Here is a 17,025-nt window from a genome sequence, read left to right as displayed (position 1 = left end):
TGGTGTCTCCTTCTAATTCGTCCGTCATTTGACCAAGAAACACTCCTGTAGGGATTTTCACTTCTCCAGGCTTGTAACTGTAAATCACTGAATCTGTGTCATAGTATAACACTTGCTCGTTTAACTTTTCCAATTCGGAATATAGCTTTAAACGAGCCAGAGATGTTGTGAAGGCCGCGACGAATATATTGATCTTTCCACTGCTTTGACAAGCATCCTCAAATTTCAGGGTGCTGACTTCCATGACATCCTCGTTAAAAATACGCACATCTTTAACTATAATGGTAGGATCTTGAACAATTTTCTGCCATGTGTCCGGATCCTGAATTGATTGTGTTTGTGTGCGATGCTCGTTCTCGCCAAATTTGCCCCAAAAGCTGTTCATCATTAATTTGGCGACTTGTTTACGACCTGGATTCTTTTCTATTTTTTCAGGGTCTAGATCAATCCCCTCGTGTTCTTTGTAATCGTGGATATAGGTGGCTTTCTGTTCTTCTGTTTCTACCCCCTGACGGCCATCCACTGGCTTCTGTTTTGTGCTTGAGCCACGTATTCACATACGGTGCAAATAACCCCTCTTTTCTCTGGTCTTCAGGAAAGTGCCATACTTCATGGATTTTTAGGATTTTGTAGCCTTTCTCGACTGCTTTTAGCAGCTCCGGAGTACACCATGTACCTGTCATCATTCGTTCTTTATCACTGTGTGGACAGAGATTGGTCCGTTCAAACCAGGGTTGTTCTGCTTGATCCTCTGCACATTTGACACATAAAGGAAACAGCAATTTTTCATTCTGCTTCACCGGTAACACTGGATGCAGCAATTTTTCTGGTGCCAAGACATTGACTTTAGCAATTCCAAAGTAATCTTGGATGTTTTGGTTCACAGGGTTGACAATGATGTGAGGGTGCCCAATGGGATACGTTCCATACTTGTTGATGGTGGGGTAAAGGCTCGTAAAATCCTCATATAAAATTTCTTCTTCTTTGCCTGCCTGGTAATAACATTTGGCCATGCCTGTTCGGCCTCCAAAGAATGCCTCTCTTGGGTTCAAAGGAGAAACCCATGACATTTTATCGATTTGCTCTTGCAAGTTTGGACATTGTTTAAGTTTTTTGTTAAAATCACACTCCCATTGTTCCTTCACTGTATAACCCGCTTCTTTTAACAGCTCTGTTTTTCGTTGGGTGACTTGATAAATTTCTTCTACCGTTCTATCTGGATGGTGAAAGGTTTTCACATGCCTGCCATTCAGTTTACATTTACGGCATCCATGGTACTCGCATCCTTGGAACTCGTACACTGTTTTAGTTATGTGATCATAACCATCCACAGTGACTCTGCTACCCTTGATTTGAAGTACTTGTTCTCCTCCATTGCGGGAATGTTTGATTCTATTGCCTCCTAATTTGAGATCTTCCAAATACAACCATTGTAAAGCGATTTTGCTTTGGTTCACTTTAAGGCCACCCCATCCTTGCACTGGTTCTACGGCAATGGTTTTCGGCTGCATCTGGTGATTCCGCCAGAAATAATGACACGTGGAGGCAATCGTAATACATTGATTCAGTGGATTAAATCCTGCCTCGTTCTTGGTGTCTTGAGCAAACTTCAGACAACCTTCTCGTAACAATTGGACGTCGCTTTTGCAATAGTCCAGCATTTCGTTTTGAAAGTTCCAAGTCTCCCCCTTGAGTACTTGCTCTGCATGCCAAGTTTCGCATTCTTCTTTCTTATCTTTAGACATGTGCTGGGGCTCAAAGAACTTAAGGTCTGGGATCTTGCCCTCGTAGTGTAAATGCTCCAACATGGAAAATTTATGCGGGAAAAATCCTTTCTTCAGTTCTGTCAAACCAAAAGTTTTTGGAAATGCCGCAAGGGGCATAGTCAAAAAGTTCGATGAATCTTTGAAAATCAGATTGTGATGCTTGAAGTGTAACATCTTCGTACCTGTCCCCATTTGATCAGTGACTTTTAAATTCTGGTTGTACAGGGTATTTGTCGTCAGCACGCCATCAAAGCCTTTCAAATTATGAAAGAATATTGTGTACTCTGGTAATTTTCCTTTTCCTCCGTTTTCCTGCTTTTCTTCTTCAGCCCATGTTTGAACTGTGTCGAGAAATAGACTCACACAATTCGTACCCCAGTGGTGATAGATCGTTTTGCTACGTCCTTTTGTAAAACAGATCAGAATCGGGATGAATGTTTTGTTGCTATCAATTAAACATTCAATATCGGCAAAGATCAAATCATCCGCATAAATCTTCTTTGTCAGTTTTTCTTTTGGTAAACGTTCGTTGACCATGTGTAGAGTAATGCCTTCTAATGACACTCCTTCATCTAACAACTCATCAATGACTTTTTCCTGCAAATCTGCTAATTGGATTTCAACCATGGGTACTCCCATATTGATGTAATCCAAATCTTTTAATTTTTTCTTCCGTTGAGCAATCAATGCATCAATCTCGTCTTGTGAAAGCTTCCACACTTCCTAAATCTCATGGAACAGACAATTTACGCCCTCTGTTTTTGTCTTGCAATTTAACCAAAAGCATTGATGGAAACAGAACCATCATGAAGTCTGTCGCTTATAATAACGAAAAAACGCTGATTGAATGTAACCCCATTCAATTTTATTCCATGCGGAGTTATTTGGTGGACATTTTAGAAGTGACTGTGACAGAATGGAATAACACTATTTCCGACTTCAATCAGGATAGTCCAGTCATTGTCACACTGTTTTTCAAGGAAAAGCTGACAGAGTCTCAACGCAAATACATTAAGTTGGATGAATCATTCGACCGTGACCAGCTCATATAAGTATGCATGGGCAACACAGTTCATTCATTATGTGTGAGCTCGAGTGGATCAACATCGCTAGTAAATCACTAGCTTATTGCGCTCAGTTGTTGCAACAGATTAAACAGCTCAAGGAAAAGTTTGAGAGACTCCAAGAAGAAGCGGCTAGACTGAAAACTTTGGTTCAAAAACAAGAACAGCTGGTACAAGATCTAACCGAAAGACATGGGGGGCTACGACACCGTCTACTAAATTGGAACAGCTGTTAAGAAAAGTACAGCCTCGTCAATTTGCCTCCTACCAAGAATTTATACGAGCCTTGATGATTGAGACATTGGCCAACACAAGCATGACCTTTGATCAATTGAATTACGACTTGTTTGCTTTGAACCGAGAGGTATTTCATCAAGTGAACAGAGAAACCACGGCATTTTTTAAGTTACTGGCTAACAAGCAACAGTGCTTCCTTCCTGATGGACCAACTACCTCACAAGATCAATACTGAGCAGTCCAACAGATTCGAGGACATTTTACAGCAAATGGACCCTTCGCTACTACAAGGATACAAAAAGTTTATACATGAAGTTATTATACAGGGCATCAGCTATCACAATCTTACTTTTGACACTTTAAACCGTTATTTATTTGACTTGAACAAAGATGTGATGGACCAAATTTTTCAAAAAGCTATTTCTTACTACGAGATGCATGCACCAGAAAAGATCAAGTCCTATGGGAATTGAACATGTCTGGGCAATGACGTCAATGGTCTTCTATAAAACTAAAGTTGGGTTCTACTCATCAACACATAATACGATGGCTTTTACTGTAATCTCTGGTGGCGCAAATGGTGTGGATTTAGAAGCAGAAAAGTTAGCAAGACACTATGGTTTGAAGGTCAATGTTCTCATTCCTCCTTGTAATCCCAGAAAAGCCTCCGTACAACCCTTAACTCATCAACAATTAGCTGAAGCGATTCCTCTGACAACCCAAGTGGCTAATCGTCTCAACAAACAGTTAACAAACCCGATCAGTTTACAGTATATCCACCGAAATTATCATGTGGTGAAACAAGCTGAGATGGTGCTGGCATTTACTTATTTTCAACCAGAAAGAAAAGTTTGCTTGGGCGGAACAGGCTGGGCAGTAGAAATGAGTAAAGTCCTCAACAAAATCCTGTATGTGTATGATGTGGAGCGAAACATTTGGTTTTGGTATAACCCTCACCAAGATTTGTTTTACGCATGTGATGAAATGTCAGATGAACAGTACGCTTTACCCACACTAGTGAAGAAAACCGCCATTGTAGGAGTCAGAAACATCTACGATTACCCTGAGGCTGTTTTAGAATTGCAAGAGACTTTTAAACGAAGTTTACATTTACCGAAACAAGAATGCAAGAATGTGAAGGAACTTTGTAACCCATTTAAATTTTTAACTATTTTATAAGGTTTTCTTCATAAGGTAAAATGATTTTTAATTGCGATCACCATCAAACGTCTTTGTTCCAATGGATCTGAGAGTTCTTTCTGAATGTGTCGCATCATAGACTCACAGTTTAAGATTTCTCTGACTGCTTGAGTGTTTTTTAATCCCTTGCTTTTGCAGACTTTGGTCCAGTAGAACTAAAGACTGTAATGCTATGCATAATGAGGTGGGAATCATATCCACGCAAATTATGGAAGAATACAGGAATGTGTGTTGTACGCCGATTGTTTAGGTTACATGAACTATCGGCCGCTCCGCGGTACTCCCCTGTGACATGATTGTGATCTCTCACTTTACACCATTTTTCTTCTTTCTCATAGAAATAAAATCACACTATTGTTAAACTTTAATTACAAGAAAAATAATAATAATAAAATAAACATTGTCCACCTGACTACTTTGTTGTGATTAACTCGGAAAGGGGCTGATAGTACAGTGGTTTAGTATCCCTGCTTGTCACGCAGGTGACCTGGGTTCGATTCCCGGTCAGCTCGTTCTTTCTTAATCTTGCGATGCTAGCAAGGTTGGGAAAGACTTTTTTTCTTTACTTATAACCCTAATAAACATTTAAGACTAGTTTAAAAACGTTTTAGAACGTTTTTACACAAGATTCGGTACTGCGCATGCGTAGTACACTGCGCATGCGTACTGCGCAGAGGACAAAAATTCTGTACCACATGTCTAAGCCATTCCCTTTATCCACATATATCAGTTCACTTTTACATACTCATAAGTAACTAAGTTCCGAGTCCTCTCCGAGCGCCATCTTGAATTTTTAATTTGATTGACAACTTAGAACAATAGCCTTAAAACAATAGCGGCGGCGGCATCCTTTGAGCGCCCTAGTGCCGTCTATCACTACTATCTTTCTTTCGTTGAAAAAACACTGCAAATGGCAAAGAAGCTTGTCAAGATAATCGGGTGCAGGTATGTTTGTTATCATATTTGTCGAAGGAATTACTCATTTCTCTTAGGCAAAACATCTCGAATCTCTGCCAGTCTATTTTCGTCTTCTTAACTGTGTACCGCGATAAAATTTTCAAACACTGACTAGAATCCTCTTCGATAAGATTACGAGTTAACTTCTTCATCGCCTTCGTTCACAAATAAACACAGTTTAAAATGTTGAAGGCCAAAGTCAACATCCAAGTCCTCAAGGTTGACAGGCGTCTTATAACTTTATTTAAACCTTTTTTCCGAGGTAAAGAGATTTAGATCTCCGAAATGAGCATTTTCTTTACAAATTTTGGTCCGTATAGCAAGTTACGGACAGTAAATTGACCAATCGCATGGCGAAAACAGACTCAGTCATATAACAATTAAAAATATTCGAAGAAACGTTTGAAATAATAAACTATTCTACCGCTTAATATGGGTTCCGCTTAATTAAAAATTAATGAATGAGGCTGAGTATCTTATGAAGAATTATGAAGATCGATGAGGGTGTTATCCGTCGAGGCCGTAGGCCGAGGCGGATAACACCCTCCTAAATCTCCATAGTTCCTCATATGATACAAAAGCCGAATTCAATAACTGTTTTATTATTCATTCAAAATAAATCCTAGTTTAAAAACATGGCTAAAACATGCTTACCTTCATCGATCCATCGATGTTAAGTTCATCCTCGATAGTGCTCGTTTAGGTTTGTCCAGCTCTGCAAATATTCTCAATATAGCAGATGTCGCCCTTCGAGTTGTCTTCTTGCTGTTTTTGCCATGTTTTTAGGTATTTTTTCGTCTAGTTCTTACTCTTGAAACGAATGAAATGTCCGCCATTTCTCAAGTGCACAACCAAAACAACTCAGCCTCGTCCCTAGGTCTTCTTGGTTAACGGTGCATTAACCTGCACGAACGCTGCATTTTTGCCGTCATTTCCTCGCTAAACACAAAATTCTTCCAAATTTGGTCCTCAAAAACTGGTTATGGTAGAAGTCTACTATGTTGGAAATTAACCCCAGTTGGTGTATAGGTATACGTATAGGTATAGGTAAATCATTAGTATTCACATACCTTCCTGCATACTAATTCGGTATAGGTATAGGTAAATCATTTATATTCACATGCCTTCCTGCATACTAATTCGGTATAGGTTTACTGATGAGTGAATACTACAATAGGAACAATAGGGTTGCCCGTTTAGTAACTTGAGCCTGGTTCATTGAAAGTTTATTAAAAGAGAAATAGGAATAAGAGAAGTGATCACCAAGCAACGCGAAAAACGGTTTCCTATATCTTATTTAGCGCTAAAACTCAGATATATGAATAAAACAGATACAGAAAGTGTAGTTGAAAAGTCTTCATTTCAATTTAGTTTACTTCTTATTTTTAGCCTTCTTCACTGGGCAGGACGTTTGATCGCAACCGACATGAGGGGACACAAAGGGCTTGCACTGTAAGTATCCCGGAGAGCTCCATACAATTCCTTATAATTTTGTTATAAGGAATTGTATGGAGCTTTCGAGGAGACTTTTCTTAATTAGCTTAGGCGCGACGGATTTTGTCACGTATGATCAGCGCGAGGTGTTTTTCCCGACACCCTTCTGTCAGGAAAATGTCATCATATGAAAGCAAAACAGACACGATCGCGTCGGTAGGCCGAAGCCGGCAAAAATAAAAGGCTTTTCTTCTTCCATTTCAGAGGTCAGTTTTGTTTCGATTTGGTAAAAATCAGGTTTTTAGGTTGTAGGTAATAAAATATTGTCTTATTCTGTTCTCAAGGACCTTTAGAAAACGAGACAAACGAGATGACTAACTAGAGAAAGAAGCGTGAAAACGCTTTTTTGGAAGAAAATATTTTTTAATTCCCGCAGCGATTTTGCGAAATCGCGAAGCGCAATATATTCAGTTTCTTCCAAAGCCGTCATGATTAAGCAGTGTAATGCCATCACAACTAAAAATGAATTTAGTTTGTATCGCAAAAGCTGCGAAAATAGAGATGAAAAGAAAATGGATCGGAAAAATTAATTAAATCACCAAGAAACCGTCTCGCGGGAGCTTTGTTAAACAAACCGTTGGTACGGTTTATTTCACCTAACCTGGAAAAGGAGACGTCTGCACGCAAAATACATTTCACCCTACATGTAGTTGTGATTTCCAGAACGGACCTCGGGAGCCTCATTGCCGTAATATCTCCCACACTACAGAAACCACAGCAGAATCGCCCTCCTCGCGTGCTAACTTTCCGCTCCAATTATGACTATACAGTACAAGTGAAATGTTTCAAAATTTAAAGCGGCCGAAACTTATTTCCATTAGCGCGTAGTTAGTTAGTTAAGCAATAATAATGCACAGCACTGTAAATAACACGGTTCTAGAATATCTGACGGCTTCGCATCGGCTTTGTTCGTCGCTGCATGCGATTTAATCGCTTATAACCTAACAGAAAATGTAAATGTACCTGAAGGAAATACCGTGTATTACCTTACCTTAACGCTGTGATGTGTGTAAATTTGTCTTTTGCAATGGTTTTAGACAATACGACTTCTCCTGACTATAAATTGTGCGTCAAAACAAGCGCGATAATGAAATAGTCGAAGTGCCATGGTATAGTACTTTATGACAAAGTTTTAACTGGAAAACTTGTTACCATCTGATGTACACCTGTATAGTCTATGTTTGTAAGCTCTGCCTAAAGAATCACTGGGTTACACTGCACCCATGGGTGTGCCACCTAAAGTGCAGCCGATGTTTGTTAGCTCTACCTAAAGAATCACTGGGTTACACTGCACCCATGGGTGTGCCACCTAAAGTGCAGCCTTTGTTTGTTACCTCTACCTAAAGAATCAATAGGTTACACTGCACCCATGGGTGTGCCACCTAAAGTGCAGCCTATGTTTGTTAGCTCTACCTAAAGAATCACTTGGTTACACTGCACCCATGGGTGTGCCACCTAAAGTGCAGCCTATGTTTGTTAGCTCTGCCTAAACAATTACTGGGTTACACTGCACCCATGGGTGTGCCACCTAAAGTGCAGCCTATGTTTGTTAGCTCTGCCTAAAGAATCACTGGGTTACACTGCACCCATGGGTGTGCCACCTAAAGTGCAGCCTATGTTTGTTAGCTCTACCTAAAGAATCACTTGGTTACACTGCACCCATGGGTGTGCCACCTAAAGTGCAGCCTATGATTGTTGGCTCTACCTAAAGAATCAATAGGTTACACTGCACCCATGGGTGTGCCACCTAAAGTGCAGCCTATGTTTGTTAGCTCTACCTAAAGAATCACTTGGTTACACTGCACCCATGGGTGTGCCACCTAAAGTGCAGCCTATGTTTGTTAGCTCTGCCTAAACAATTACTGGGTTACACTGCACCCATGGGTGTGCCACCTAAAGTGCAGCCTATGTTTGTTAGCTCTGCCTAAAGAATCACTGGGTTACACTGCACCCACGGGTGTGCCACCTAAAGTGCAGCCTATGTTTGTTAGCTCTACCTAAAGAATCACTTGGTTACACTGCACCCATGGGTGTGCCACCTAAAGTGCAGCCTATGATTGTTGGCTCTACCTAAAGAATCACTTGGTTACACTGCACCCATGGGTGTGCCACCTAAAGTGCAGCCTATGTTTGTTAGCTCTACCTAAAGAATCACTGGCTTACACTGTACTCACGGACGTTTGCCTCGCGCTCCCTTCCCCTAAAAATTTGACACCATATTAGGGCCCCGAAAGACGTTAAAAGTTCCTCCATAATAGAAGAGTGTTTTGCTAGAGTTAATAAACGTTTGGCTTACATGAGTTTCAATATAAAGGTGCAAAAACTTATCAGCATAATTATAGCACACAAACATTGTCATCAAACTCCTGGCATGTAGCCTAAATAAGCCAAGCAAATATGAATAAAGCATATAACGAGAAATATTCGTCAAATGGTCTCGTTAAGTAAATTATACTTCACTTTGCGAAAGAAATTTATCACTTGTATCCGTGTTACGCATCGAAAAAGCGAGGAGTCATCGCATGACATTAGGTAACAGAGGTAATACTCACGAGTTTCACGAATTCCAATTCCACGATTTTTCGCCGAGTAACAAATTTAAAACTTCAATTCTTACCTTACAGTGGTCGGTTCATTTACCTTACATTTGCCAACAGTAATAAACATGAACAAAACGATGAAATCCGGCACTCTTCTTTCAGAAGTAGCAAGCTGCATGACGTAAAATCCACCGATATGCGCTGCATTCTCACTACAAATATAAACATTTGTCGTGAAGAAAATACGACGAGGAGGAAAAAATGCCAGATCTTCACCTCAGCAATGTATTCCAGCTACCAAGCCGGCGTATCTTCAGAAGGTGGACTCGAAGTGGGACAAACCTTGTGATTTTTTTAGGAGCCCTTTGCGGGCAAACTAATTTATTCTGGCGCGAAATGAAGATTAAGAAAATGTATCTGAAATCTAATACACGACAAGAAAATTTTCGCACTTTCGAGGAGCGCGACATATTAAATGGGATTAAGTCGGATTAGCTGCCCGCGGAGAAAACATCGCTGCGTGGGATGGTACTTCCAGTAAAAAGCCTCTGTGTCCTCTCATGAATTTTTTGGGTAGCAGTTTTCAGATCAATCAGAAGATAACCAAAAGGTCTTTTTACAGCCTCTTCGAAATGATTTAAAAAGAAATCCGTCTGCCCGGGATACATTTGCTTGGCCAGAGTCAAGATTTGCAATTTGTCTCGTGGATTCTTGAATAACACCAGATAATGGCTGTTTAGGCTTATGCTGCGGCTACCGTTCCCCAGATGAAATAGATTCTGCACGATATAAATCACGCTGAGATTGCGATGATGAGAATCACGAGTAAAGAGGTTCACAATTCGCTTGTCTTTACTGGCGTCAATCATCTGATCATCAAACACGATCAAATTCCGTTTGTTCACTTCAAAATAGGAATCCTGCTCCAAAGTCGTAGGAATTCCCTTGACGAATTTAATGCGTGGCATGGCGACAAACATTTGTGTATACGCAGGCTGACATTGTAAATAACACCAAACGATCCTCTCCGGAGGAGGGTAAATGATCTCTGAAGCTTTTTGCAATAGAGATCGAACCCAGTCCGTTTTTCCGGATCAGATCATTCCGGCAATCATGGAGGTGAAAGGATGCTCGAAGCGAAACCGCTGACATTTCTGTGAAAATATTGGAACTGTTTGAAATGGGCGAGACCAGCATTGCAGTGTTAAGACATCACGTGCCTTTACATATTATCTTTTCTACTGAAGGATTTTTCGCAGACAGAACAGAGCCAACTCATGTCAACTCCTCAGGAGCAAAATGTAGACTGAGAATAAGTTAGAATGTTGCGTATTGTTTTTCCCTCCTCCTCCTCGTCCTTCTTCTCCTCCTCCTCCTCCTCCTCATTATTCTATTGTTTTCTATCCTTCGCCCACTCGTGTCATTTTTTTTCTCCACGAGATTCTATAAAAGACTGCCCACTTCACTTTGAAACACTGTCTCGTGTAGTGAACAACAATCATGGTTTTCTGCAACTGTTAGCTGATTGCCCTGTTTATCAGCGCCAGTTTCTTTCAAAGACAGCTACACCACAGCAACTACACGCACTAGTCCAAGTCTTATAAAATGTACTCATGGGACACATTCCTATCCCCGAAGAAAATAAGCGGATATTGCTGCCATATAAGAATGCTTTACTTGACCTGGCCAGTCCAAATGTCCCTTACAAAACAAAGAAGCGAGTCCTTGTACAAGAGGGCAGTGGTTTTATTGAAGATGTATTAGCCCCTGTTGTTTCAAGCTTAGGATTTCTAATGCTATAAAAGAGGTGACGCACCGCTACGTTGATCATTTGAAGCTAAGTCTGTCACGGGTACTTATCAAAATGAAGAGAAAGATACATTTTGTTGAAGAAGAAGAACACGAGAGTGAACATGGAGACAGCGAAAGTTCTGGTGATGAAAGCGAGGATTATGAACCAAGAATAAAAGATGTTTTGAATCATCTTTCCCGAGTAGTGCCGGAAAAGCGCGCTTTTGATTTGCTGCATGGTATGGCCGCGTCTAAAGATATTCTTTTCTGGACCGCAGCAGACAATTACTTCGAAACAAACGCACTATTCCCGCCAAAACATCGCTGAGCTAGTTGAGTATGTGTTACTCCCTCATAACAATGAAGTTATCAAGCCTCGTGCGCTGAACAAGTTTCTAGATGGACTTGCGGAGTTAGGGATAGATAAACGTTTGATCAAGTTCAAGTTCAAGTTCAAGTTCATTTTTTTACACTTATTCAATTACAATACAACAACAATAAGGAAGAAAAAGAAGAAGTAAAAAAACAGAGTTAATTATACATTGAATTAAACATAACAAAGGAAAAGAGTGCGTAGCAGCCAAAGAAGCCAAGCTTTCGAGTCGGCTACTACCACAGAGCGGTTGCAAGTGGGTGGAGGTTATACAGTACTAATAAAAAATACTAGTTAAATTTAATAATTAAATAAATAGAGCTAAGTAACAGATTAGAGTTGTTCAAGATGCCTGGCTGTCAAGTAGAAAGAGTTTATATTCTTTTTTAAAACTGTTCAAGGGGAGACACTTAATTTTCGTAGGTGTTGCTTCCCAGGTCTATGATTCCACTACACTAAACCTTGCTAGGCCATAATTAGTTCTGGAAAACGGTCTGCACGGGTTTTGATTAGTGACATACCTGGTATTATAATTATGGACAGCTGAAGCCGGTTGAACTAAGTCATAGAGGGCATGAGGTGTATCCTTTTTTTGATATTGAATCTTATGCACAAGAACACCAATTTTTAATTTAAAGATATTCTCTAACTTTAAGATTCCTAATAGTGTAAAGTACGGCGTGGGACTCGTAGGTTTAGTTATAATCGGCAAGATGTTATTGGCATAAACCATATCTAAAAACTCTTCAGTTTGAGCATGTTCATTGAATTTCAGGAAATTTATATTCATATCTCCAAAGATGTAAATTTCTTGTCTATTGGGATTAATTGTTTTGATTATATCATTTAGTCGGTTGCGAAACTGTTCTAAATTACAAGTGGGATGCTTGTAGATACAACCTGTTATGATCTTCTTTTTACCTTCACCAGCATCAGTTTCTGCCAAGCAGGATTCAACTAGCGCTACGTCAAATTTAATGTCAGGCCTAGGTACAGCTTTAAGATTATCAGCTATACATAAAGCAGCTCCACCTGCGTTTGTTGGCGAGTCCGTGTGATATTTACATTAGAAATAGACTTCTCACCTTATTTAGTTTCTGTAATTCCAACTATATACAGCTTGGAGTCAAGGGAGCATAATAGTTCTTCTAATAGATTTAGTTTTTTAGATAAACTTCTAATATTACAGTGAAGAATTGAAAAAGATTTTGCGTCTGAATTTACGAGCATTTTATTAAAGCTACAGACTGAATAATATTCTGAGCAGGGGGTATTTAACATTAAATCTGGGTCCCACTCGTCGAATTTATTTGGACTTTGGAGGAGATCGTAAAGGTCACGATCATGACGCCTATCCGGCCAGCTGCCAACCATAGCATGAAATTCTCTATCAGTTAAATCATAAAATGGTGATCAATTACTTACGTCTTGCTGGTAATCAGCCATTTTTACCTCCGTAATATAATTAAACTGATAGCTAATTAATTGTGCTCGTCAAGAAAGTCTTCGAATTCCTCATGGGTTACAAAACATTTCGTAGTGGAGCTCTCTGTTTTCTTCAGCATTATTTTATCCTTAGCCGTCCGAATAAACTTGTAGTTGTGGTCGCGCTTGAGTTGTAAGATTCTGCCCAGTAGTCGTTTTCTGTATGGCGTTAAACTTTCACTGTCATGAATTTGTACTTTATGACTTACAACGGCAGATCCCGGCTCGCAGACCACAGACGGGAGATCTTTAGTCCGCTTGGACTTTAAGTTTTTCCTCTTGCTGTAAATTTCGTCTCTTCTCTCTCTTCGAGTGAACTTGACAATTAGTCGGTCTTTCACTTTCTTCGTTGGGGGTAAACGATGAGCGATCGATATGTCGTTTTCGTTGAGGTTCACTCCCATAGTTTCAGACATTTCCTTCACCAGCGACGCTGGGCTGTCATTAGGTACCACTGGAATACCGGTTATTTCGAGACCGTCTCGTCGCGCGTACCTGCTCGAGCTCATCCAAGTTGACCTCGACATTAAAACCATCGTTGCCGAGCTTGCTTATGTCTTCCTTGATCTCTTTAATTTGGCTTCTCACGCCTTCGTTGTGTTCTTTTACGTCCTTGATCGCCGATATCATAGTGTCGTATTTCTGTGAAATAAAACTTTGAGACTTTTCAATTTCGTCGAACCTTTTTTTGAGGTCGAGAAGACTGGCTTTAAGCGAGTCGATTTCCTTGCGGATCTTCTTTCGGATATTGGGAAGAAATTCTTTTGCCCACAGCTCTTTTAAACTTTCCACCGTTAAACTCATGCTCTGGGTTAAATTCTGTACAGTTAAACTCTTAAATTCTGTGCTGTTAAACTCTCCACGCGTTTAACTCTCCACCCGCCATCTTGGTCGCACGATCACACAATCCACATCGAGGCACATAACAACAACAACACGCGAGGGTAACGCGCGCGTATAGTCGCATGTTACAAGACAATAAATCATTCATTTTTTTGTGTTTATAACATGGCGCCCAACGCGGCCAGAGGTTTGCATTCGTTTGAGTCGTTTTCATTTGTCGCGTCGTTTCATTAGTTATCAAGGGAGAAGAAAAGGAAAAGTTAGATCGCCTGCGGGTAAAACGTGGAGGACATCGAACCGTCGCAACAAAAAATATAAACGAAGCAAGAACTATTCTCGAACACACCGATTTAGAAGATATCATGTGGAGCCCTTTGAAAGTTGTTGAGCGAATATTGGATGAAAAGCTAATTTTACTTGCGGGATTCGACGAGGAGATTACAAAAATATGTTCAGTTGATCATATCGAAGAGGAAGTTGAGGTAGCGGATGAAATCCGTTCGAGGATTCTACAGACAAAGGGGGAAATCGCCATCGCACGTGCTCGGGTGAAAAATGGCGGGACTTCTTTGTCTACTTCGTCTTTACATGGTTCGGCACAAAATCATCATACAGAGGAACATACAGCCACCAATAACCCAAATCAAGCTCCTATGCCATTACAAGATAACCAACATGCCTCATCAGAAAATTCAGGTCAAATTCATCAGGGTGAATCCGGGTCATCACCGAGTACTGCATTTCAAACTAATTTCACAACAAGTCAAGATGTCGGACCTTCATCATCCAGTTCCGTTAATGAACTTCCTCCAATTCCGCCTACTCAATCAGGTCGTAGTCAGTCTACAACCAAGCCACGTCTACCAAAGCTAGTGTTACCAAAGTTTAACGGAGAGATAACAAAGTTTAAGTCACTTTGGGATAGTTTTGACAACGCTGTAAATAAGAATGCTGACCTTTCCTCCGTTGGCAAGTTTAATTACCTTCATGCGTTGTTAGAAGGTCAGGCTGCCCGAGGTTTCACTCCATGAACACCCTCATTTGCAAGATTAAGACCTAGTAGACTGCATTTCAGATAACATGGACAACTATGACAATATAGATGTGTTGATAGGCTCTGACTACTACTGGGATATAATTACAGGGGAGGTTGCTCGTGGAGATGACAAATTGGTGGTAGTTAGTAGCAAATTTGGATGGCTCGTGTCTAGGCGTACAAAGGGGGACAGTGGAACTGCCCACTTCACCACATCAAATTCTAATTGTTCAGAAACCATATGACTTCATGGACAGCCAAAACCAGGCTACAGAATTAGCGAATAGTTTAAACTGGTTCTGGGACATTGAATCAGCTGGGATTACTGAGCCATCAAGCAAGGTAAACGAAGATGAGCAGTTTTTAAGATTCATTAAGTTTGACAAGGATGAAGGAAGGTATGAGGTTGACCTTCCTTGGAGAGAACAAACATGTAAACAGTCAGACAACTTTGATCTGTGTGTCACCAGACTTAACTGTTTGGAAGAACTTTTGAAGAAAGATGAGGAGTTACTTCAGGAGTATGACAGCATTTTCAAGGCACAATTAGAAGCTGGGATTATAGAGTTAGTTCCCAAAGATGAGGAAGATTTCGAGGGTGCGCATTTTCTACCACATCATGGAGCTTTGAGAGAAGACAGGGAGACTACAAAGATGCGTATCGTATTTGATGGCTCAGCAAGAGCGGACAAGAATACCTACTCGTTGAATGACTGTTTAGAAAATGGCCCAAATTTAACTCCACATGTATTTGAAGTACTGGCCAAGTTCAGAAGCTATCCTGTAGGACTGACAGCTGACATTGAGAAAGCATTTCATTAAATTTCAGTTAATCCGGCTGACCGTGACCAATTGAGATTTCTGTGGTTTAAGAACGTTGAGGAGGAGAGACTAGAGATTGTGCAGTACAGGTTTCGTAGACTTGTATTTGGACTGACTTCGAGTCTGGCAATTCTGAACGGAACAATTCAGCATCATTTATCACATTACAAGGAACCAGAACCACAAGTATCAGAATTGCCAGCTAATTCATTGTATGTTGATGATTTCCCTGGTGGAGCCAGTGATGATGAACCTGCTATTCATGTTTATCAAAGGACAAAGGCCATCATGAAAGAGGGAGGTTTCAACCTTCGCAAATGGAAGACCAATTCAAGCATTGTAAGGCAAAGGATCAGCGAGGAAATGAAAGAAGAAGATGACAAGTCAGAGGTGAAGATCCTTGGATTGAACTGGGACACTATGAGTGATGAGTTACGTTTTGAATTTGTCAGCGTCATGGAGTATCTAAATTCTCTGCCCCCAACGAAAAGATCAGTGCTTAAGCTTTCAGCCAAACTGTTTGATCCACTTGGTTTGTTAAGCCCCTTCGTCGTGAACATGAAGATATGGTTTCAGAAACTCTGAGTTGAAAAAGTGAACTGGGATGACCGTTTAGAGGGAACAATGTTAGCAAAATGGAACCATCACTTCAATGAGTTTTCATCCTTAGCCAAATTAAATATCCCCAGGTGTTACTTCGTCAGAGAGAAGAAGCCAGTTTGTCGCCAACTCCATGAGTTCAGTGATGCATCTGAACAAGCCATTGCAGTGGTTGTCTATCTGCGTACAGTGTATGAAGCTGGAGATGTTGACGTGCGGCTCATTGCCTCCAAAACAAAGGTTGCACCACCGAAGAAACAATCAATCCCAATATTAGAACTCATGGGTGCTTACATTTTATCAAAACTAGTAGACACAGTTTTCAATGCGTTCAAGTTACTGCCATTTGAAGTAGATGTGTACTATTGGGTAGACTGATTCACCACACTCTGTTGGATCAAGAACCACAGGCCGTGGTAGCAATACGTTCAGCATAGGGTGGACGTGATCTGTAAACTGACAGACATAGACAAGTGGAGATTTTGTCCTGGGAACATGAACCCAGCGACAAACCCTCAAGAGGTTGCTCTGGGGAGGATCTTGTTGAAAGTGAATTGTGGTGGTCTGGACTGACCTTCTTAAGGAAGCCTTCAAATTTGTGGTCCGAGACACCATCTACATCAGCACCTAACACGACTTCTGAAGAATTAGTTAAGCACACACCTGCGATAACACATTCACTAGCAACCGCAGCGCTCAAAAGAACACTGTATGAGAATCTGGAAGAAATAATGGACATTGAAAGATAAGGGTCCAAGTTGAAGTTGCTGCGAGTTACTGCTTACGTGTTGAAATTCATTCGGTTACTGAGGGGAGA

At 40.6% G+C, this 17,025-nt stretch overlaps 2 protein-coding genes and 1 non-coding gene across 3 annotated transcripts; 2 read left to right on the top strand and 1 right to left on the bottom strand.

Annotated features, from left to right (window-relative positions):
- Positions 1 to 443: 443 nt before the first annotated feature.
- Positions 444 to 2,405, bottom strand: LOC140941828 (uncharacterized). Its single transcript, XM_073390836.1, has one exon. The coding sequence runs from the start codon at positions 2,403 to 2,405 to the stop codon at positions 444 to 446; it is 1,962 nt and encodes a 653-aa protein (XP_073246937.1).
- A 2,301-nt stretch (positions 2,406 to 4,706) lies between these two features.
- On the top strand, positions 4,707 to 4,779 carry Trnad-guc (transfer RNA aspartic acid (anticodon GUC)). Its single transcript has one exon. It is a non-coding gene; the product is annotated as a tRNA-Asp (tRNA).
- Positions 4,780 to 14,830: 10,051 nt separating this feature from the next.
- Positions 14,831 to 16,586, top strand: LOC140941827 (uncharacterized). Its single transcript, XM_073390835.1, has 4 exons — positions 14,831 to 14,926; positions 15,021 to 15,569; positions 15,660 to 16,140; positions 16,279 to 16,586. Exons 1-4 carry the CDS (start codon positions 14,831 to 14,833, stop codon positions 16,584 to 16,586), a joined length of 1,434 nt encoding a protein of 477 aa, XP_073246936.1.
- The last annotated feature ends 439 nt before the right edge of the window (positions 16,587 to 17,025 follow it).

This window comes from Porites lutea, chromosome 6 (assembly GCF_958299795.1).
Source record: "Porites lutea chromosome 6, jaPorLute2.1, whole genome shotgun sequence".
Taxonomy (NCBI): domain Eukaryota; kingdom Metazoa; phylum Cnidaria; class Anthozoa; order Scleractinia; family Poritidae; genus Porites; species Porites lutea.
The sequence above is the reverse complement of the archived record's forward strand: the minus strand, read 5'-3'. Positions and strand labels throughout refer to the sequence as shown.